Raw genomic sequence first — 19,337 nt, 5'->3', positions numbered from 1 at the left:
AACCATGATAATTACTTTCGATCGTAACACAAAAAAACTAAACTTTGGTAAATAATAAGGGAAATAAAAAATCATGATAACATAGTTTTTTAATTTTAAACTTTGGATTATGCCAAATACGTTCTAGTAAAAATAATATTTTTCAAACCAAACCTTTGGAGAGAAACGTAAGGATTTTATTGTCAAATTTTATTAGAAGAAAAGGAGTAAGAGGTGGTCAAAATGACCCGACTTTTTTTTTTTGAGCAGAAAATGACCCGACTTGCTCACGCAGGAGCACGACATAAAGGGCTGATCCAAGTTCACCTCTTCCCTCTGTTTTATGAACCTTTCCGCTCAAGGCCTCAAGTTCATCTCCTCCCTCTGTTTCTTGAACCTTTCCCTTCTCGGACTCTCTCCTCCCTTGCTCTTCCTTCCCTGGCGGCGACGGCTGGGCGAGCGGCGGCGCCATTTGTCCTGTCTTCGCCCTGCCCTTTGCCGGCGACGAGCGCATCCTCCAGGTATGCCCGCCCCTTCTTTTTCCCTCTGCTGTGCGAGACGGATGCACGGAGCACCCCAAACCCTAACAAAACTATTTGTATTCGGATCTGAATCCAGTTACAATATATTACCTACTAACTTCGATTTCGTCTGCAAGAATTATCGGGTGTACACCCATGTTCTATGCTGGGTCCGCCCTTGCTTGGCTTCGTGGCACATATGTATTGTAACTGAATTCCTGCGCGGTGGACAATTATCTCACATATCTTTTATAATCAGCGGATCTTAAGCAGACCAAGGCACCCACCTCTGTGTATCCTTTTTATCGGCATTTTCAGCGCAGCTTACTGTCATTTTGATCAATCGAACTGTTATACTTTTGCAGGCAGACTTGAAGAAGGCCAAGGAAATTATCTGCCGGTCATTTCACTAATTCTGGCCAAGTCAGAGAGTTAGGCCTTCACTGTGAAAGTGTGAATGTTAATTAGATGAAGCTACATCAATTTTGGCAGTTAGGCATTAAGGATATGAAGGCCGTTCCACTTCCTCGCCAGAGAACTTCTCCAAAAAGACGTGTGTGGATACTTGTCATTGCAGCTTTCATTGCCATTGCAATAGCCTGGGCATATCTATATCCTCCTCCACATTACAAGTCTCCTATGAGAGACTGGCTTCCTGCAGAGCCTGCCAGGGAATTGACTGATGAAGAAAGAGCCTCACGTGTTGTTTTCAGACAAATACTAACAACACCTCCTGTTCAATCCAGGAGTTCGAAAATAGCTTTCATGTTCTTGACTCCAGGAACTTTGCCATTTGAAAGATTATGGGAAAAATTCTTTGAGGTACATATCCCTTGTTTATGCTCTTGATAGATTCATGCATTTTGTCAGTTTTCTGTGCCATATTATTAGCTTTGATAATTGATATTGGCCTTTGCATATTATACCATATTGATACAGTAATAAAAATTGGTACTTCTACAAGAATGATGTAAATATTTGAAAATTTCACGATCATTTTATTTAAAGGTGCAACATGGGTATTTAAAGATGTAAATATGGGTATGTAAGCAAGATGGTAGTTTGGTCTTGATTCAACTATGATATTCTTTCAAGTCGTGAATTGCGTAACTACTATAGTGGTATAGCCTGAAGTCACTCTTTGTATGATGCTGTATGAAGACCTTTTTTTAGGATTGTTTATTATAATTGTTGGAATATAAGTGAATTGCCCACCTTTTCCCATCAGCTTAAGCTTTTTGGTTGAACTGGTCGGTGCATGCAACTCAATATGGTATCAAAGCCAGAGGTCTCGAGTTTGAATTCTGGTTAGCGCAATTAAATAAAATAATTGCTGCTCGCTCCTATTCCACATCTGAGGCCTGAGGGAGCCTCCACGTGAGGGGAAGTGTTGGAATATAAGTGAATTGCCCACCTTTCCCCATCAGCTTAAACTTTTGGCTTGAACTGATCGGTGCATGCAACTCAATAATAACTTCATTCATTTTGGAAGAGTTATAGTTAATAGTGCTACCTTCTGAGCATTTTATTTAAAGGTCCAATATGGGTATTGCCAAAGTCCATCTATCTTTTAAGGAATATCATAACCCTCTGTGTCATCATCTTTCGCTCAAAGTTTGTTTCTCCATGACCTCCTGTTATTTCTGCAGGGCCATGATGGAAAGTATACCATATATGTGCATGCCTCAAGGGAGAAACCAGAACATGTCAGTCCCATATTTATTGGTCGAGAGATACACAGTGAAAAGGTAATGATTTTGTACTTCCACATAAATAGCATTATGTTTTTGACGATCTTTTTTTTCTTATGCTCTGTACATTGATACTTATTGTGTAGAACTCATCTGGCCCAGGTTAAATGATAAGTGGAATGGTCATCATTGCAGGTAACCTGGGGTCAAATTTCTATGGTTGATGCTGAGAGGAGGTTGTTGGCAAATGCTTTACAAGACATTGACAATCAGCATTTTGTCTTGCTATCTGACAGGTATTATGGTTTGCCTTCATCCCTTGTTATTTCATAATTTATTCTTTCAGATCTCAACTCCTGTGTGTGTTTAACTGTTTAAAGCTGTGTACCTTTGCACAATTTTGGCTATGTGTATGACTACCTGATGGGGATAAATCTCAGTTTTATTGACTGGTAAGTTTATATCTCGAATTCATATCTAACTATTATTGGAGCTCACTCTTAAACTATTTTTACATTGAATGACAAAGTTGATCTCTGCAATGATTTTCTTGCTTCTCTATTTTCATACATTTTTATTGACTCAGTAATATCATTGATATACTTTCAACTTACATTCTTTTTTATTTGTCGGTCAGCTTTTATGATCCTGGGCCACATGGAAATTTTAGGTATTCACAGAATATGTTACCTGAGGTTACAGAGTCAGACTTCAGGAAGGGTTCACAGGTAAGCTTACAGTTCTCTTATTGTGCAGAATGTTTACTTATATTTTTATCTACCAACAGACATTCTTATTGGATGGTGTCTTCTGACTTGTAATAACTATTTCAGTGGTTCTCAGTGAAGCGCCAACATGCGTTGATGATTGTTGCAGACAGTCTTTACTATACTAAGTTCAAGATTCATTGCAGGGTAAGATGCTGTAGTTCATTACTATTTTCTTTGCGCAGTATAGGATCAAATTCATAGTATATGTTTGTCCTGTTTTGGCACAAAAAAACATCTATTGATTTCTTTACATGCCCAATATAACTAGATTTCTGTTTTCTTTCTTTATATTTTGTTTTCCTCAAACTTCAGGATGTGGTGCCCTTATATGTCACTGGATGATATTGAATTATCTATTTCCTTGAGATTACAGTTGTTAATGGCCTTTAGTACAGCTGTATGAAGGAATATCTTGTATATCTCAACTAAGCCACATAGTACAGCTTTGGCCTTGTATCGGTCCTATTCCACTGTAGTTTTTTTTACAAAAACTAATTTACAAGTTACGGATGATGGATATAGTGCACCTTTTTTCTTTGTTTTACCCCATTAGACTCTGGCAATTATTCTCTGCTACATATTATGTATAGATATCAATGTTAACATATTTCTTATTCCGTTTACAGCCTGGGATGGAAGACGGTCGCAACTGCTATGCTGATGAGCATTATTTGCCAACATTATTCCATGTCAGTACACAATGATCTTTCAAATACTGAAATTTATTTGTCATCAGTAACACCCCCTGCAGCACTACTGATATTGCAAATTTGCATTTGAGGCAACCAGATGATGGACCCAGATGGAATTGCTAATTGGTCTGTAACCCATGTTGACTGGTCTGAAGGAAAATGGCATCCGAAAGCTTACCGGGCACAGGATGTCACTTTCGAGCTTCTGAAAAATATAACTGTATGTGTTTGTGTGCTCATCTTATGTTTATTTTCCAGGTGGTTCATTGCCCATAGCTTCCTTTTCTAACATTCGAACTTTTTTTCTTAATCCTGGTGCAGTCCATTGACATGAGCTATCATGTCACTAGTGATAGCCAGGTACCTCCCTTCTTCCCCTGTTTCTCCACAATGATGGATAAAATTCACAAGTGTGCTTAAATGTTTTCTCGTTGCTTTGCAGAAAGTGGTTACAGAGAACCCTTGCCTCTGGAACGGAGCAAAGAGACCATGCTACCTGTTTGCGAGAAAGTTCTACCCTGAGTCCATAAACAACCTCATGACATTGTTCTCGAATTATACACTTGTTTGAGCTCCCCGGACCGGAGGTTATAGGGTATACATCATTATAGGATTCTTTGTACATTGGAGAACAGCAAAATAGCAGACTGATTAACAGTAGCTGGGCATAGCAATAGTGGAGGAAAAAGGCTTTCGCGGCAGAAACAGTGTGGCTCCAGATTTACCAGGAAAAGCCATTGCCACTCATTTAGGCTCTAGTTGCTTTTCATAGTTTCTCCTGATTTTTAGCTGCAGTTTTTTGCGATGTGTATCGAGCTTATTGTGACAGGAAAAGCCATTGGATGAGAATCTGAGGTCGTGATTATTCATACGCTGTCAGCTTGGATCTATTTTTTTTTGTCAGTTCAACTGTCAAACCACAGCTAGATTACACCTATGCAGTGGAGTTCTCAATTCAGAGTGGCTGACAGCAGCTTTCTCGGATGTGGCCTTGTGGCGTTGCGCTTTTCAGCCGTGTAAAATTACCGGTGGGAACAGCAAATAGACGGTGGAATAATGAACCTCGTCTTGTATGAGGAAAAATCCATTTGAACGTCAGGATTTTCTTGTTGTTGTCATTGTTCAGGTGGGTGAGAAATATTGTGTCCTGCAAACTAAAAAAATATGAAATAATTCAGGTGGTGTTGTTTCGGCACAAAAAGGGATAAGGGAAAACCTCACATGATTTTTTTTATAGAAAAAGAAAAGAAAATTAGAAATAGGAGAGAGGGACGAGGTCCAGCTATCACCACACGAAACACACAGGAGAAACATGTTCGCTTCCGCTGCGGCCGCCTCGCCTGTCCTCCGCTTCTCCTCCACCACACCCCCACTTGCTCCTCTCCACCGGCCGTTCCGCCGGTGGCTCCCGTCCGTCCGGTGCTCCCTCGCCGCCGACCCCGGTGTCCGGGCGCCGCCGGAGCTCGTCGACTCCATCCTCTCCAAGGTAACACTGACGCCAGTTAATTTCTTGCTTCTTGCTCCATTTCCAGATTCATGGTTGTTGCTTTGCTTCTCCAATTTCGCATACCATTCGTACATATAGGCCAAGGAACCACCAGGGGCAATTTAGTTAGTTCGCTTCTTAAACGATTTCTTCGGAGGGTCAGAGTATTTTAGTTGCAAGTTTGCAGCTTTTTTGGAATGGTAAATGCGATTTCGTCACTTGATACCAATAGGTGAAGGGAACTGACCGAGGAGTGTTGCTGCCTAAAGATGGGCACCAGGAAGTGGCTGATGTCGCGCTGCAGCTTGGAAAGTACTGCATAGACGAGCCCGTCAAGTCCCCACTTATATTTGGAGGTAATAATCAAATGCTTTGTGAGCCCAAATCAGTCATATTTCCATCTGGCGTGCCACTGTCAGACACTTAACACAACGTTAAAAAAATGAAAAGAAATGTTGGAACGACCCATAGGTGAAGCTTGCAGTTTGCAGCAATGCGAGCATAAGCTAATTATCCATGCATGTGCTACATTTTACATTTCATGTTGTTATTACAGCGTATCCATGCCTCTGTGCCATCTTCCTAACTGGTTTTCACAATTCACCTAATTGACCAGAATGGGAGGTTGTGTATTGCTCGGTGCCAACGTCTCCAGGAGGGCTATACCGGACGCCCCTCGGCCGCCTGATATTCAAAACTGATGAGATGATCCAGGTGGTGGAAGCCCCTGATGTTGTCAGGAACAAGGTGTCCTTCTCCGTCTTTGGTCTCGAGGGTGCAGTATCGTTGAAAGGTAAACTGACAGTATTTTTTTAATTGATTTGCGGACAGTGCATCAATTTCTAGGAAATTTTGTGATTTAATTGTTCATGTTCTCCAATGTCGATCATGCAGGTAAGCTGAATGTATTGGACAGTAAGTGGATTCAGGTCATCTTTGAGGCCCCAGAGTTGAAGGTAGGCTCCTTGGGGTTCCAATATGGTGGGGAGAGCGAGGTCAAGCTGGAGATCACTTATGTCGACGAGAAGATCAGACTAGGGAAAGGGTCTAGAGGCTCGCTTTTCGTGTTCCTCAGACGAGGATAGAACGACATGTGTGCACTGGGGTGTGCTCGACACCACAAGCGCAAGGGGTGTGCTCGTCTGTACAATATTGTAGTATTCAGGATTTCACATGTAAAATTCAGAAGCCAATTTGGGGCAGTTTTCCTGCATATTGTAACCTAAAGAACGTTATCTGGCTCGTTTTGGACAAGTGTACAACCGATGATGTTTTGTCAACTAAGTGATTTATTTCGAACTTGAATTTTTGGTTGACATATCCTTCTGATAGTTGGTAGGGGTGGGCAGCTTTAAGTTCAGATTCGGATAGACCTGGATTATGAACCAAATCAACGTGCTCTATCAATTGAAGACAGTACGTGTTTTTGCAGAAAACGTCAGCTCGTGTATAATCCTAGGATCCAGTGCTTCAGATGAGGCTTCACTGCTTCAGGCGTATTGCTGGACTCGACAAGGTTGGATGTAGGTCTCCTTCGCAGCCTTTGAAGCCATTGTACAGATATACGTTTTCCACCTCTAGTAGCGCCTTCTGTGACGTCACCTTAACCACATGAAATACGCCTCTCCAGCCTACACGCGCCTTTGCGGATAGGCTGCTCTTCTTCCCCGCTGAGACACGGCCGGGACGCCGGCAGGGTACGCCCCCCACGACTTCGCGAGCCTCTCCCAGTCTCCCCCTACTTCTGTCTCTTCTTCGCCATGGCCATCTCTCCGTTCCGGTGCATATGTGGGGCCCAGCACTCCCTGAGCAAGGACCGTGGCGCGCCCGCCCCTTCTCTTGGTAAGATTTCGGATCACTCCGTCTCTCGGTGTGCCTCCATATCTTCTTGCTGCTTCTCGAGTTCTTATCTCTTGGTATTTTCTTTTCTCTAAATTATGTATAGTTGCCTTCACTACTGTTCAGGTCTCGATTACTTTCTGAGTTCTAACTCGCCGAGGATTCTGATTTTCATTTTTAAGTCCTACTTTTCCTTTGTATGCAGGCAGGAGATCCAAATACTCGGGACAATCTGTGGTAAAGAGTGCAAGCATTGACTTTTCTAGCTACATCGATTCATTTGATCCATTTCTCCTCAAGGAAAATGTAGCCTGCATTTTACGGAATAAGGCGAAACTTGCTGAAGTGAAGAGCTTGAGCTTCAGTTCTAATTCATGTAGCCTTATAATGGCCAAATGTATTTGATCAAGCTTGTGATTTTGATTTTTGATGTTTGTATGCCCATGTTTGCACTTTGCAGAGGGCAATGCCTATGCGTTTGTTAACGGTTGGAAAGAAGAGGTCTCGAGGGACACAGCTTCTTGTTGAAGAATACAAAGAGAAGCTCGGATACTACTGCGATTTTGAAGACACCCTTATCAGGTCCAATCCAAAACTTACAAGGTAGGCGATCGTTACTCTGTACGACGGTAGTTGGTACACAATAGATGGCTAGAGGCTATCTTTTGCTGTAGTGTGAATATGAATTTGTGCGGCATGCACATACATCATACTGTGTTTTGTATGGTATGGTTGTTCCTGATATTAGTAGGCTGGCTTTTGACAACTAATGTTACGCATAACATAGCTGAAGCTGATTTTCTTATGGTGCATACAGCCAAAAATAATTCCCACTTATGATGTATATACTGACCTTTGAAGCTTTCTTCAGTGATGTTAAGGTTCAAGTTGAAGCAGAAGACACAGCTATGATGCAGCAACTCAAACCTGAAGATTTTGTATGTTTCCCTGCCTTTTTATCCTTAGCTCATATTTGTGCTGTTGTAAATTCTCCCTTCGCCCCTAATCCCCTATCTTCATATGGCTTTGTTCAGTGCCTGATGTTAGTGTATATGGTTAGGTAGTTGTGTTGGATGAAAACGGGAATGATGTCATATCTGAGTAGGTAGCTGATCTGATCGGGGATGCTGGCAACACAGTATGTTCTGTGGCTCTGCCTCTTTGTTCATCATAACTGAGCTATTCTTTAATCATCAATTGTTGCGATTGAAATTTCCGTGACCTCTTCTCAAACTGCTGGAAATTTCTATCAGGCATCAATAAATGTTTCCCGTATCTTATAGGGATCATCATTCATCAAGGCTTACATTTTGTATTGGTGGACCATATGGTCTTGGGGTATAAGTGCGAGAGCGTGCAGATGCAACCATTAGGTTGTCCTCATTAGTTTTGAATCACCAGGTTGCTTTAATTGTTCTAATGGAGCAGCTCTACAGGTAAGCAATTAGCCTATCTGATGCCATTTCTGCACTTGAACATAGTTTCTGTGGAGCAAACTCCCGTATGGTCCGAGATAGGCACAATGTAGCACTGCCATTTAAAAACCATGCAACATAGGCTTTCTTTCTGGATACTGAAACAGCAATGCCCGATGCATATCTATCAGTAATTACTTGCTGTTGAATTTGACTGGTCGTTCATTAGGTATTACATTAATTTGCAGGGCATGGACTATAATAAAAGGACAGAAGTATCACCATTAAGCTAATGTGTTCTCATCTCATCATCATCCACTGCTATTTGTAAAGATGAAGAACTGGGAATATGGAAGACTGTGCATGCATAAATTTTCAGGTGCAGCGTTCAAGGATTCATAATTGTATTTTTCCTTATTCATATACAGAACCCCAAATTCTCCAAAATGGTTTACTTAGCATGTTCTTCGACTGATGTATGTCAGTTTCCAGCGCAGCATGGACGGTACAGACAAGATGAAAATTTGCTAGGTTATTTACTGGTTGCTGCATGCTTCAAAGAAAGGCCTCGTGCAGCCTTACCAAGGAACATATGCCATCTGCAAGTGAAGTTTTGCAAAAAGAATGGCACACACCCTGCGAAGAGAATGGCAGACAAGAACAGCTAAAATCAAGATCAAACATGTCACTGGATTTAGTTCCTCTTCTATTGTGAACATAGAGAATGAGCAGAGAACAGACATCTCTTATCAATCTGTGGTGTTACAAATTCAAAACAAGGGAACAAAACACAGAAAATCCTGTCTTGGAGCTGAATGTATGCCTGCACAGCAGACTGTATTGATTTATCAACAAAATGGTAATAATGGCTTTATTTCACTCTAACATGAATCATCTGCTAGTTTTCTGTTTGAACAAGGGAACATCTCTGTCCCCCTGGGTGTGATTCCCATGTCATAAATCCGAGGTTTCAGCCCTGAAGATTCTCTTGCATCCTTCATGTTTCTGATTGTTTACAACAGAAACTTACTGTGCTTGTGTGCAAGCATCCCATGTTTCTGCTAACACAAATAATAGTCTGTTTCTCTGATAGGGCGTCAGGCTACTCTTTACATTGAACTGCCATTATCCCAAGATAAGTTCAAGCTCTACAACAAATGTACCACCAACGAGAACATAAGCAAATGAGACAAAACAACATTAACAACAACCACACATTGATGTATACACTTAAACAGAAGTTTTTTAGCCGTTTGATATAATTGTTTCTTTTCTCCCTATGTCACAATAACTATATCACTGCCGATAACTTTATTCCAGTGACGAGATGAGGCCTAATCATTGTGCTGAAACCCAGGGAGAAGTGATGCAACAAACCCAACAACAACCAGCTGGACCTCTTTCAATATGCCTCCAAACCAATTGCGCTGGTTGCCTTCTCCCTCCGCTGCTTGTGGGTTCTCATTACCAGCTGCAGCCCCTGGTTCCTGATTCTCTGCAGCTTGATCAGGGTTTGCAGGATCTGCAAGATTTTCCCCAAAAAGCAAAAACAATTAGAAATAGAGTAGTTATCCATCAACATTTCCTTAAGACAACAAGAAATATGATTTATTGTTGGTGGCTTGGTGCTTGTTGACAAATGAAAAGATATATAAACTGATCGCTTAAACATGAAGCGCCATTGTCAAAACAGAAATCAACATGACAAACATTAGACAGCTTTAACATCTGCATCATTCATTGGTGCTCACTGTGGCCCATTACAAATTTATTTTCTGATGCACTTGCTACTGTTGTTTGTGTGAACCTCCCATCGAAGAGCAGATAGTAGTGAAAAGGAAGCTTACAATATTGATATCACTAAAAAGTGAATTTGGTGTTGCAATATGTTGAATATTCATGCATAGCACACAGACAATACAGAGAGAAGTATGTGGAAACTACCATTGGGTTGGCCATTGGCATCATTCTGGGCAGGTAGAGGAGCACGATTCTCCACTCGAGCAGGAGCCTGTGGTGGACGAGCGGCCACACCTCCTGCTCGCTGAAGCCATCTTACAAAAGGTGTGATTGCTCCAGTTTGATATCTGCAGGACACGGAACAACGAAATTACCTAACAGCGCGATATAGGCCATACAAGGAATGAAGAGCAAACTGTGGAAAAGCATAAAGTATTTTGGAGGAGAAATGAGTACTCACAAGTAAATCAATGAGGCAAACAGTATGAGAAGAAACAGCCTTTGTTTTGAGCCTTCTTGGCTAAACAGAAAGACCACTGCTGCTAGTTTGATGATCAGGGCCAAGTCAAGCTGAAAAGCAAAGTGAAACCTCCTCACAACAACTTGTCTTTGAGGTCCATTTTGCTGCCCAGCATTCTGTACATTCTCTTCACCAGCCGGAGCACCGACACTTTCCCTTCAAGCACAAAAGAGCAGAAATAAGCAAGCAATTGGAGGGGCCATAAATTAATAATGCTTTGCACTGATCCTAAGTACCCCCTGACTCTCAAATATTCAAATCAACATGAAGAATGCAAGAACATAGTAGAAAACTACATGGACCCTATCATTCTCACAACAAAAATTTTCTTTAGATACTCAATATTCTCTAACTAGGCCTTTCATCTCCTCTGTAGTTTCATTCTAGCTTCCAGCATCAAAAGCACTTAGGCAATGTTCACATAAAACTTAGCTGAGAGAAAATTATGCAAAGACATTTGCTTTGTGGTATTCTCAATCAAATTAGTCACTAGTCACTAATATCAAATGTCAAGTCCATACAGTCATAGTGATAAAAAAATTATAGATTACTTTAGGACTGAAGTAAATATCAATATATATTCCGCCTTACTTCTGTTCTGCATGTTAAAGTCCCTAGATAAATAAGAGAGATGGATGGGGTCGTTCACATTGCTACAGCAGAGAGATTTTTCTACATGTCAAGTTGACGAGTTAATCAGCAATCACCGTTACTTGATCAACAAAGTGCCATGTGAATGAATTCATGGGAAAAGTTACACTAGCAAAAGTTGATTCACTGCTTTCTGGATATCCAAGATTGCCGCTAGCCTGAAATAGATCCTATTTGCCTATCCAGTATGTATAATTCAAATGAATATATAAGGATATCGTCATTCTTGAAGTAACACTGGTTATGCACTGCAGCTCCTGAGCATGCTTTTATGAACCTCTACCCAGGACAATGGGGAAAACAGCACTTGGATCTCAAGTTTTCAACATAGATTTTGCGATCTCTTACCACACAAGTCCCATACAGCCACCCAAAAAGTGTCCAAGAATTTCAAAAGCATAATTCTATAAACGCATATGACTTGCACGGACAGAATATGATGACTACTACTACGGCATGCAAATAGCCTCAGCAATCCAAATATGAACACATGAAACTGGTAAATGTAGCAGATTGTTCATTAGCAGAAGGGAACTACACAAGAAACTGGAAAATGTAGCAGATTGTTCAGTACCAGAAGGTAACAACTTACATTGGGATCTTGTAAGTGAGCGGTACGAGTGTAGTTGGAGCATAACACCCCATTCCCATTGGCGCTGCTAGTTGATTCTGCTGTATGGCATATATCCCCGGGCCCTGAGCCTGATCATCCCCGGCTTGCTGGGGAAACGCCCCAGCGGGGTAGAAGGGATACGTGACCATCGGAGAAGTAGCGGGGCCATTCGGATCGGCCATCTGGATTATTATCACCAGCAGCAACAGCAGTATCGTCAGAAGGCAGCACAAATTACAGGAGGTTTTCAATAGGAATAAACGATGCTACGAAGATCACAGTGGCGGGCGAGGTCATGGGGGCTTCTCAATTCTGTCTTTCAGAAAAATAAAGGGCGGTATCACTACTCCACCATTCGCAAAAAAAAGTGGATTCAAATCCAGAAAGAAAACTGAATTTTGGATTCATAATGGGAAAAAACTATTTTTGATCGAAGACATTTGGATTCAGTGTCTGACAGGAGGAGAAGATGAGTTTTTGTAGAACAGAAGGAACAATTAATCCAGGCAAAGCTAGGGCATCCTCACCGGCAGGAGTCAGGAGAAGAAGAAATCAACACAAGTCTGGATGGATCTCCACTCGGCTGCAATCGAGCGGGGACGAGGGCGACAAGGATACCTGCAGGAGGAGAAGGAAGAGAGGCGGCAGGGGGGAGCTGCGGCGGAACTATGGAAGGATGCCAGCTGCCTGGATCTGGACGGAGACGTGGCCGTCGATGATGGAGGTGGGGCGGAGCCTGCAAAGGCTTGGGGGAAGAAGAGTGGGGCCCTTGACTCCGTGAAACCGATGACACCATATGTCTCACTGGCACACGGGACCCACGGTCCAAATAGCAGCAAATGGGAAGGCTACACGTCATCGGTGGTAGCGCAACTATCTCCGTCCCCTTCGTGGCTTCGTCTCGCTCTCGCGTCCCCTCTCGACCTTTCCATTAGCGCCATCGAAATCCATCCGCGGCTACGCTCTCGCAAACCATGGCTCGCCTCCTCGCGGCGCGAACCCTAACCGTGGCCCGCGCCGCGGCGGGCCCCTCCTCTGCCTTCCGCTTCCGCCCCTCCCGTGCCCTGTCGGCAAAGGTGGAGTTCGTCGAGATCGACCTCTCCGAGGAGTCCCCGTCCTCTTCATCCGGAGGGGGAGGCGCGGGCGACTCCGCCAAGGTGCAGGCGCAGAGGGGGTTGCGGCGCCTGGAGGACGCCATCCACGGGGTGCTCGTGCGGCGGGCGGCGCCCTACTGGCTCCCCTTCGTGCCGGGGGCATCCTACTGGGTGCCGCCGATGCCGCGGCCGCTCGGGGTGGCCGACCTCCTCGGCGGGGCCGTATACACCGCGAGGGGTGCCCCGGCGATGACTGCTGAGGAGGCGATGAGCTTCACCACCGTGCGAGGGTGGCCGTCCGCGGCGTACTTTGTGGAAGGTGAGATGGATTAAGGTACCATTTCATTTTGTTTGCGGAATGATGATGCGTTTAGCGTTCTATTGTTGATTCTCCGGTGAATCATAGTAGATTCGGAACTTTTGTGTGGCCGTGTGGGGGTGTTTGGAAGTTGTGCTTGAAATTTTGGGTATTTATGTCTGCACGTTTAGTGTATACATCTGGATATTATGCTGAACCGTGCAAGATGGTAATTAGTATATCATGGCAATCCTGATGAGATGTTCACAGTGGAGATTTGGCACTTCATTTATGAGTCATAACAATGGCATTCCTTTGGTGTATCGGTTATTCCACTAGTATGAAACATGTTCAGTCGTATTGTAATGATAGGTTCTGAGACATATAAAGAAACACGATCTTTATTCATACTTGATTAGCCTGAATTCTGAGGTATAAAAACAACAAATGTTTATTAGTTGTAGTATCCTATTTTCATGTTACTACTTTGCCTGTGGTATTCTCATTTCTTTTCCTGCTTTGCTGGACAAACAAGCTTAAGCAGCAGATGATGATCTTTTTTCCCCATTACTTTTGTTTTGTGAACAGAGGTTCCTTAGCTTTTTTGCATGCATGATGTTATGATTCTCTAGCTGGTTAGCTTCCTAGGCATGTTTGTTTTATATCCTCATAAGTTTTCATGAAATAAAATTATTGCACCCAATTTTGCATTGAAAGGTTTATCGATACATCAAGGGCCTTAATTTTTTGCCTACATAATCTAAGGGCCGGACCCTAAAAGGATCAGGCTCTAATCTTATTCAATTTTGAGCTAAAAAAATAAAGGGCCATGTAGGATTGTGAAGAGAGCATTAGGGCCATGGCCCATTACTACCCCTAGATACATGACACTTAATATTTAATTTATAAAGCAGAGCTATGTCAGGAACCCAAAGCAGTGTTCCTTCCCGTACATGTTCATTTATGTGGACTACATATTTCCTGCAGTAGCATACTCAATCATCCTATTTGGTCTTTCAAGTTGCTGGCAACAAAGCATGGTGGGGTGATTTATATCACTCTTAGTTTCTAGAATTTTAATGGTTGCTGATTCAAAATGAGAATTGAAGAAATTGGTTGGTTTGAATGCTGGAAATTTTGTTATATATTTGCAAATAAAATCATGTACAAACTAGGAGTACAGACTATGTGTATGGAGCGACTGATGATGGGGTGGAGGACCGCGACCGGACGGAGCGCTTCGTCCGGTCGCCCGTAAATTAGCCAGGCCCGTTGAAATGAATTGTTTTTTGTTGGGGTCAATCTTGACAGAATATTATTTTCTTGGGTGTCAAAGCCATCCAGAGCGTTCTCCTAGGTCCAAAATGTGAACTGTATTGGGCCCACAGTCACAAATGTTCCCGGTACGTAGTTACGAGGAACGTGGTACGTGGAACGTGGATCGACAATTTTAAGTTCCCGGTTCATAGAGGGGTATACCTCTTCGGAACGATTGGTATGAAAAGTGGAACACGATCCTCAGATAATTGGGACGATGTACCTGTAGCATAGATATAAAATGAGAATCGTGATCCAAGAAAGAATTATTTACATAAGCGTTTATATTATTATGATTTTAGATTGAATTGAGTCATGAACAAAATTAAACGTGTATATTAGATTGAATTAGTTTTTCTAGTGAAATTAGAATGAATCAGTTGATGTGGTCAAACTCCTAAAATTGTAAACACGGCCCACTAAATTTAAGACCCAATTGGCCCATATAATGCGTTACTGTGCAGTCGGAAAAGAAAAAAGAAACAATCGCCCCTTCCTTCCTGCTTCGTCGTCCCCTTCTGCAACCTTTCTCGAAGGCTCGACTCGCTCTTGCTTTGGCCGCCGCTCCGCCGCCTCTATGCCGCTGCCCTGCGCGCTCGTCGGAACTGCGCCCGTCGAAGCTGTGCCTCTGCGCTCTCCTCCCACGTGCGCCTGCCCCGGACGCTGCCGTCGCCACCCTACCTCCGCTCTGCGCCCGCCGCCCTACGCGCTCGCCGCAGGTACCCTCGACGAATGGGACGACGTCCCCAGTACCATCCCAAGCATCGATCCGTCTTAAGTATGGATCGATCCTGATCCCGATCCGAAACGAAAGATCCCGGGGCGTGGATCGTGGCTACGTACCTCGATCTGTGTGACTGTGATTGGGCCAGAAAATGTTTTGATTGGGCAGGTAGTGCTTTCAGTGCCACCTGGGATGAGCTATGTGCAAGTTATTGGTAATATATTAAGATGGTAGTGGTTTGGTTAGCTTGGATTGATCTTGGTTAGGTACAAATTGTATATTGGACCAGAAATGTTTTTGATTGAGCAGGCTGCGCTTTCAGTGCCATGTGGGATGAGCTAAGCGCAAATTGTCGGTAAGATACTAAGATGATAGTGGTTTTGTTGTCTTGAATTGATCTTGCTTTCTTCAATTGGGTTGGGTACTTGGGTTGGTTAGTAGTTCTTGTTGCATGTAGGACTTGGGGCATATTTTAAAATAAAAAAACTCGACCGGGCAGGGGAAAGACCGCCCCTGCGGCATTATATTAAGAAGAGGCCAAGTTGACCCCGGCCGAGAAAACCCCCCGAACCCCGGCTCTTGATCTTGGGTCTGGTGCCACGTTCCTGGGACCGTTACCCAACGGGCCGGGCCCAAGCTGACAACTCAGCCCACTGGGTCTGGTGCCACGTTCTTGGGACCGTTACCCACCGGACCGGGCCCAGGCTGACTACACCAGCCCAAGTCATCAAGAGCACAGCGAGGAGGGTTTTTTTCCGCAGGCGGGGGAAATCCACCCCGGTGGGGGTTCGAACCCCCCACCTGCTGGTGCCGCTGGTTGCGCCCAGACCAACTGAGCTAACAACCTTAGGCACTTGGGGCATATTTCAATTTATTACCAGTAAAGATTGCTTGTTTGACAACTTGTCAGGGTTGAGTGATTGTTTTGGTTTGTATCTTAGTATTATTCTTGTCTCTGCACTTAGACCACCACTATTTATGTTATTCTAGATTGCAATTGGTTCTTCATTTTCTTATACTCTCAGCATTATTTTTTCTAAAAAAATATATTCTTCGAAGGAAAATTTCCACATCCTGTAATGAGACCAAGAAACGATGCTACTCAAACTGATGATGAGGAAAGCTAATCCACCAATGCTACTTTACCAGTCTACCCAGGGTAAGATTTTCTTTAGTCAAGTAAATATAAATATTTGGTAGTCACTTTGTTTTTATACCATGGCTGCATTTTGAGGCCATAATTTTGCACATGCTTAGCATTTTTTGAAACAGTTTACCACCATAATTTTCACCCATGCTTAACATATCCCAAAACAATTTTGCTCTTTAGCAGCAAAATATTAACATTTTAGCTAACTTTCTGAAGTGGCTTCCTGTTATAAAGAAGAACTTTCTAACACTGCAGTTGAAATGCACCTACAAATAGTATGATGAGTTATTAACTCTAATCTGGGCTGATATTTTTGTTGTGTAGGCTCCAAGCGGTGGCAGCTCGGAGCTGTGAAACACCACTGATGGTTGTACATATAGAAGCTAGGGAGCCCAGCTACAATGAATCCCACCCCCCACCCACCCCCCTCTTTCATCTCTTCGCTGGAATATGATGCTTGCGCACTGCCAGGCAAAAGCCACGAATGTAATCCTTTGTATTTCGCAGAACCCGGTGCGCTAGCACCTGAACATGGGGTAAGATTCTCAGTAGCTGCGATGCTTGATGTAATAGTCTTAGTACCATGTTTTTCCTTTTGAATAAAAACATGCGCTGGGCTTGAACCCTTGCGGCACATGACAGGTCTCGATGTGTAACAGTGTAAGGTCCATTTGGTTGTGTGTTCTTTCGTACTGAGGTCGCAGTTTTTGCCGCTCAAATGTTTCTGGTCTTGGACTCTTATTTTTCATCAAGTGGTAACCGTCGGTGTCCCGACCTGGGGGCTTGTATCTCAACTAGTAAATGCTGCGTGTTTCCTTGTCCCAGATGATGATGCAAGAGGCAATCACAGTAATGCATGGTTTATCCTGGTTCCGGCCGCGGGGCCGTACGTCCAGCAAAGGGGGTGTGCGAGGGCACTGTATTATCTTGCACCCAGAGTGCTTGTAGTAGGGGATACAGGCGAGAGCGGGAGGGAAGCTTCCAAGTCTCTGCTAAGAGCGGAGTCGGTTGAGATGAGTGCTCAGTAGTGCTGAGAGTTCTCTTGGGAGATAGAAACCAGAGAGAGACTAACTAGCCAGCAGCCTAGAGTCCAGTTAGAGCCCAGAGAGGCTAAAAGGGGGTCCGCCTCCTCCTTTTATAGTCACAAGGAGGGGGCGCCGTACACGAGTGTAGGGCGCGGAAGTCGTCGTTTTCCCCTGAATCGCGGGTACAGTGGTCGAACACTGTAGGAAGTACACTGTGGGAAGGCGGCGCGCGTCGCAGTCGTCCTGGACATTGTCCTTGGTCCTGTGAAGATCGCGCCGGTCGTCCTGCAGTGTCCCGCAGGCGGCGTGGTGGTGGTGTGTAGTGGGCCCTGTGGACTAGCGGTAGTAATGGCGCGTGACTGTCCCGGACCCCCTGGTGGGAGTGCGGGCGTGCACACTAGAAGGTCCGGGGGACACGTGGAAGTCCCGGACCCCTTCTCCAGTGGGAGGCGAGTCCGGATGGTCGGCGTCGGCAGAATAGTGATGGGAGCAGTGCCGAGCCCATCTTGTTCCAAGTGCAGGTCCCAATGCACTGCTACAGCATCCGGGATGGCGGAATGGTGACCGGAGTCAGCGGATGGGGACCCCGGTCACATCCACTGTGGGAGTGGCAGTCTGACGCCGCCCGTCCTTTAAGCCGTGGCGGAGTGGCTGGCCTTTAATGCCTTCGTACGGCGGTCGGTTGGGCGGCGGGGCCGTTTGTCCCTTGTGCCGAGAGACGGCCTCGAGCGAGGCGGAGATAAGTCACCCGCTCGAGGGCGGATCCGCTACCCTCGAGCGAGGCGGAGATAAGTCACCTGCTCGAGGGCAGATCCGCTACCCTCGAGCGAGGCGGAGGTTGTCCGGCGGGCCCGAGAGGGACCCTCGAGCGAGGCGGAGATCGTTCCGCGGGTTCGAGGGGGATGCGAATGGGCCGCCCGCTGGGCTTCTTTGAGTCCCTTCCTTTCTTCCGAATGGGAGGCAGGTCGTGGGCCTTTGTGGGCCCAGTTACTTTAACAGGTGTTTTGTGTTTTTGGAGCGATCTTAGTACCCCGATTAGGGTGTCCCTAATTGTGATACCCGACAGTAGCCCCCGAGGCTTTGGTTGAATCAGTGGGTTCGGCCAAAGGGTAATTCGGGGATCTCCCTTTTGACGTGATCAGTCAATGTCGCGCACCCGCTAGACGTGCCTGAGCGCCAGCCCGGCGGATGTGACAACTCACCGGTCGGGGTAGTACGCCCGTGGGAGGAGTGCTTCGAGGCGCGCGCCTCTTTGTTTGTTTGTTTGTTTGAAGGACAAGATGTGTCCGCGCGCTGAGGGGGGCCAGGGTGATGGTAGCGCCCGCTGCTTGGCAGCTGGTGCTCCCATCGCGCTGTCCCGCACGTAGGGCATTGGCCCCGGCGTTCCTGGTCGCTTTACGGTGCGCCGTTCGAGGGCATCCGGCCAGAGCCGATGCTGCACCGCTTAGCGTCCAGGGGATCAGCTCCGCTTTATTTTGCTTGGTCATGTCTCGGCGCGGGGACCGAGGACATCCTTTGCTCGTGGAGCGCCGCTTCGTCATGGGCGATACAAGCCTCCGCTCTTTGACAAGCTTGAAACTTTGTGCCCGGCGCAGCTATAAATAGGGGTCGTGGGGTTCCCCTTCTCCAGCCTCCCAACTCTTTCTTCCAGCATTGCCTAAATCTTGTAATGTTTCCTTTGCCTTTTTATGACCGACCCCCAGATGGGGTGGCCCGGCTTTTTTATGCTTTTGGCGCTAGAAGAATGCTTGCGAGCGGTAGGGGAAGACCGGAGTGGGCGTGCGCTCCATCCCCCAGGCTCAGTGGGATCAG

At 45.0% G+C, this 19,337-nt stretch overlaps 5 protein-coding genes across 19 annotated transcripts; 4 read left to right on the top strand and 1 right to left on the bottom strand.

The window, feature by feature from the left end:
• The first annotated feature begins 313 nt into the window (after window positions 1-313).
• On the top strand, window positions 314-4,543 carry LOC120681912 (glycosyltransferase BC10-like). Of its 2 annotated transcripts, none has more exons than XM_039963582.1 (11): window positions 314-500; window positions 866-1,322; window positions 2,150-2,248; window positions 2,387-2,487; window positions 2,632-2,643; window positions 2,829-2,919; window positions 3,025-3,105; window positions 3,588-3,650; window positions 3,751-3,873; window positions 3,975-4,013; window positions 4,096-4,543. In XM_039963582.1, exons 2-11 carry the CDS (start codon window positions 969-971, stop codon window positions 4,222-4,224), a joined length of 1,092 nt encoding a protein of 363 aa, XP_039819516.1. In that variant the 5' UTR covers window positions 314-500; window positions 866-968; the 3' UTR covers window positions 4,225-4,543. The 2 variants fall into 2 exon arrangements, with proteins under 2 accessions (XP_039819516.1, XP_039819515.1); XM_039963581.1 differs by having other exon boundaries at window positions 315-500; window positions 2,572-2,643.
• Window positions 4,544-4,904: 361 nt separating this feature from the next.
• LOC120681915 (probable plastid-lipid-associated protein 8, chloroplastic) lies at window positions 4,905-6,455 on the top strand. Its single transcript, XM_039963594.1, has 4 exons — window positions 4,905-5,139; window positions 5,372-5,495; window positions 5,756-5,932; window positions 6,034-6,455. Exons 1-4 carry the CDS (start codon window positions 4,966-4,968, stop codon window positions 6,222-6,224), a joined length of 666 nt encoding a protein of 221 aa, XP_039819528.1. The 5' UTR covers window positions 4,905-4,965; the 3' UTR covers window positions 6,225-6,455.
• Window positions 6,456-6,740: 285 nt separating this feature from the next.
• LOC120681916 (putative RNA methyltransferase At5g10620) lies at window positions 6,741-9,272 on the top strand. 9 transcript variants are annotated; one of them, XR_005678134.1, is made up of 8 exons: window positions 6,744-6,981; window positions 7,184-7,323; window positions 7,439-7,581; window positions 7,850-7,916; window positions 8,039-8,116; window positions 8,262-8,414; window positions 8,642-8,772; window positions 8,879-9,272. XR_005678134.1 is itself a non-coding variant. In XM_039963596.1 (5 exons), exons 1-5 carry the CDS (start codon window positions 6,900-6,902, stop codon window positions 8,081-8,083), a joined length of 477 nt encoding a protein of 158 aa, XP_039819530.1. In that variant the 5' UTR covers window positions 6,745-6,899; the 3' UTR covers window positions 8,084-8,258. The 9 variants fall into 9 exon arrangements, 2 of the variants coding, with proteins under 2 accessions (XP_039819529.1, XP_039819530.1); XR_005678135.1 differs by lacking the exon at window positions 8,262-8,414; XR_005678137.1 differs by lacking the exons at window positions 8,039-8,116; window positions 8,262-8,414 and having other exon boundaries at window positions 6,741-6,981; window positions 8,891-9,272.
• On the bottom strand, window positions 9,079-12,705 carry LOC120681914. Of its 6 annotated transcripts, none has more exons than XM_039963587.1 (5): window positions 12,197-12,229; window positions 11,897-12,099; window positions 10,594-10,809; window positions 10,338-10,480; window positions 9,079-9,915 (listed from the first exon to the last, which is right to left on the bottom strand). In XM_039963587.1, the coding sequence occupies exons 1-5, from the start codon at window positions 12,212-12,214 to the stop codon at window positions 9,728-9,730; spliced, it is 768 nt and encodes a 255-aa protein (XP_039819521.1). In that variant the 5' UTR covers window positions 12,215-12,229; the 3' UTR covers window positions 9,079-9,727. The 6 variants fall into 6 exon arrangements, with proteins under 6 accessions (XP_039819521.1, XP_039819524.1, XP_039819526.1 ...); XM_039963590.1 differs by having other exon boundaries at window positions 9,079-9,894; XM_039963592.1 differs by having other exon boundaries at window positions 9,079-9,888.
• A 91-nt stretch (window positions 12,706-12,796) lies between these two features.
• Window positions 12,797-17,225, top strand: LOC120681917. Its single transcript, XM_039963597.1, has 3 exons — window positions 12,797-13,330; window positions 16,410-16,509; window positions 16,825-17,225. Exons 1-2 carry the CDS (start codon window positions 12,892-12,894, stop codon window positions 16,475-16,477), a joined length of 507 nt encoding a protein of 168 aa, XP_039819531.1. The 5' UTR covers window positions 12,797-12,891; the 3' UTR covers window positions 16,478-16,509; window positions 16,825-17,225.
• The last annotated feature ends 2,112 nt before the right edge of the window (window positions 17,226-19,337 follow it).

This window comes from Panicum virgatum, chromosome 7N, assembly GCF_016808335.1.
Source record: "Panicum virgatum strain AP13 chromosome 7N, P.virgatum_v5, whole genome shotgun sequence".
Classification (NCBI taxonomy): domain Eukaryota; kingdom Viridiplantae; phylum Streptophyta; class Magnoliopsida; order Poales; family Poaceae; genus Panicum; species Panicum virgatum.
The sequence above is the reverse complement of the archived record's forward strand: the minus strand, read 5'-3'. Positions and strand labels throughout refer to the sequence as shown.

What these genes read in the sequence shown, in the direction of transcription:
- LOC120681912 (XM_039963581.1), top strand. Translation starts at nt 969, where the DNA reads ATGAAGCTACATCAATTTTGGCAGTTAGGCATTAAGGATATGAAGGCC. An exon ending in GAGAGATACACAGTGAAAAG is followed by an intron (nt 2,249 to 2,386) that starts GTAATGATTTTG and finishes TCATCATTGCAG; the next exon opens with GTAACCTGGGGTCAAATTTC. An exon ending in TTTGTCTTGCTATCTGACAG is followed by an intron (nt 2,488 to 2,571) that starts GTATTATGGTTT and finishes AACTGTTTAAAG; the next exon opens with CTGTGTACCTTTGCACAATT.
- LOC120681915 (XM_039963594.1), top strand. Translation starts at nt 4,966, where the DNA reads ATGTTCGCTTCCGCTGCGGCCGCCTCGCCTGTCCTCCGCTTCTCCTCC. An exon ending in TCGACTCCATCCTCTCCAAG is followed by an intron (nt 5,140 to 5,371) that starts GTAACACTGACG and finishes TGATACCAATAG; the next exon opens with GTGAAGGGAACTGACCGAGG. An exon ending in GGGTGCAGTATCGTTGAAAG is followed by an intron (nt 5,933 to 6,033) that starts GTAAACTGACAG and finishes TCGATCATGCAG; the next exon opens with GTAAGCTGAATGTATTGGAC.
- LOC120681916 (XM_039963595.1), top strand. Translation starts at nt 6,900, where the DNA reads ATGGCCATCTCTCCGTTCCGGTGCATATGTGGGGCCCAGCACTCCCTG. An exon ending in CGCGCCCGCCCCTTCTCTTG is followed by an intron (nt 6,982 to 7,183) that starts GTAAGATTTCGG and finishes CTTTGTATGCAG; the next exon opens with GCAGGAGATCCAAATACTCG. An exon ending in ATAAGGCGAAACTTGCTGAA is followed by an intron (nt 7,324 to 7,438) that starts GTGAAGAGCTTG and finishes TGCACTTTGCAG; the next exon opens with AGGGCAATGCCTATGCGTTT.
- LOC120681914 (XM_039963587.1), bottom strand. An exon ending in CTCACTTACAAGATCCCAAT is followed by an intron (nt 10,810 to 11,896) that starts GTAAGTTGTTAC and finishes TTGTGCTTGAAG; the next exon opens with GGAAAGTGTCGGTGCTCCGG. An exon ending in TGCCAATGGCCAACCCAATG is followed by an intron (nt 9,916 to 10,337) that starts GTAGTTTCCACA and finishes AAAATCTTGCAG; the next exon opens with ATCCTGCAAACCCTGATCAA.
- LOC120681917 (XM_039963597.1), top strand. Translation starts at nt 12,892, where the DNA reads ATGGCTCGCCTCCTCGCGGCGCGAACCCTAACCGTGGCCCGCGCCGCG. An exon ending in CGCGGCGTACTTTGTGGAAG is followed by an intron (nt 13,331 to 16,409) that starts GTGAGATGGATT and finishes TATTCTTCGAAG; the next exon opens with GAAAATTTCCACATCCTGTA.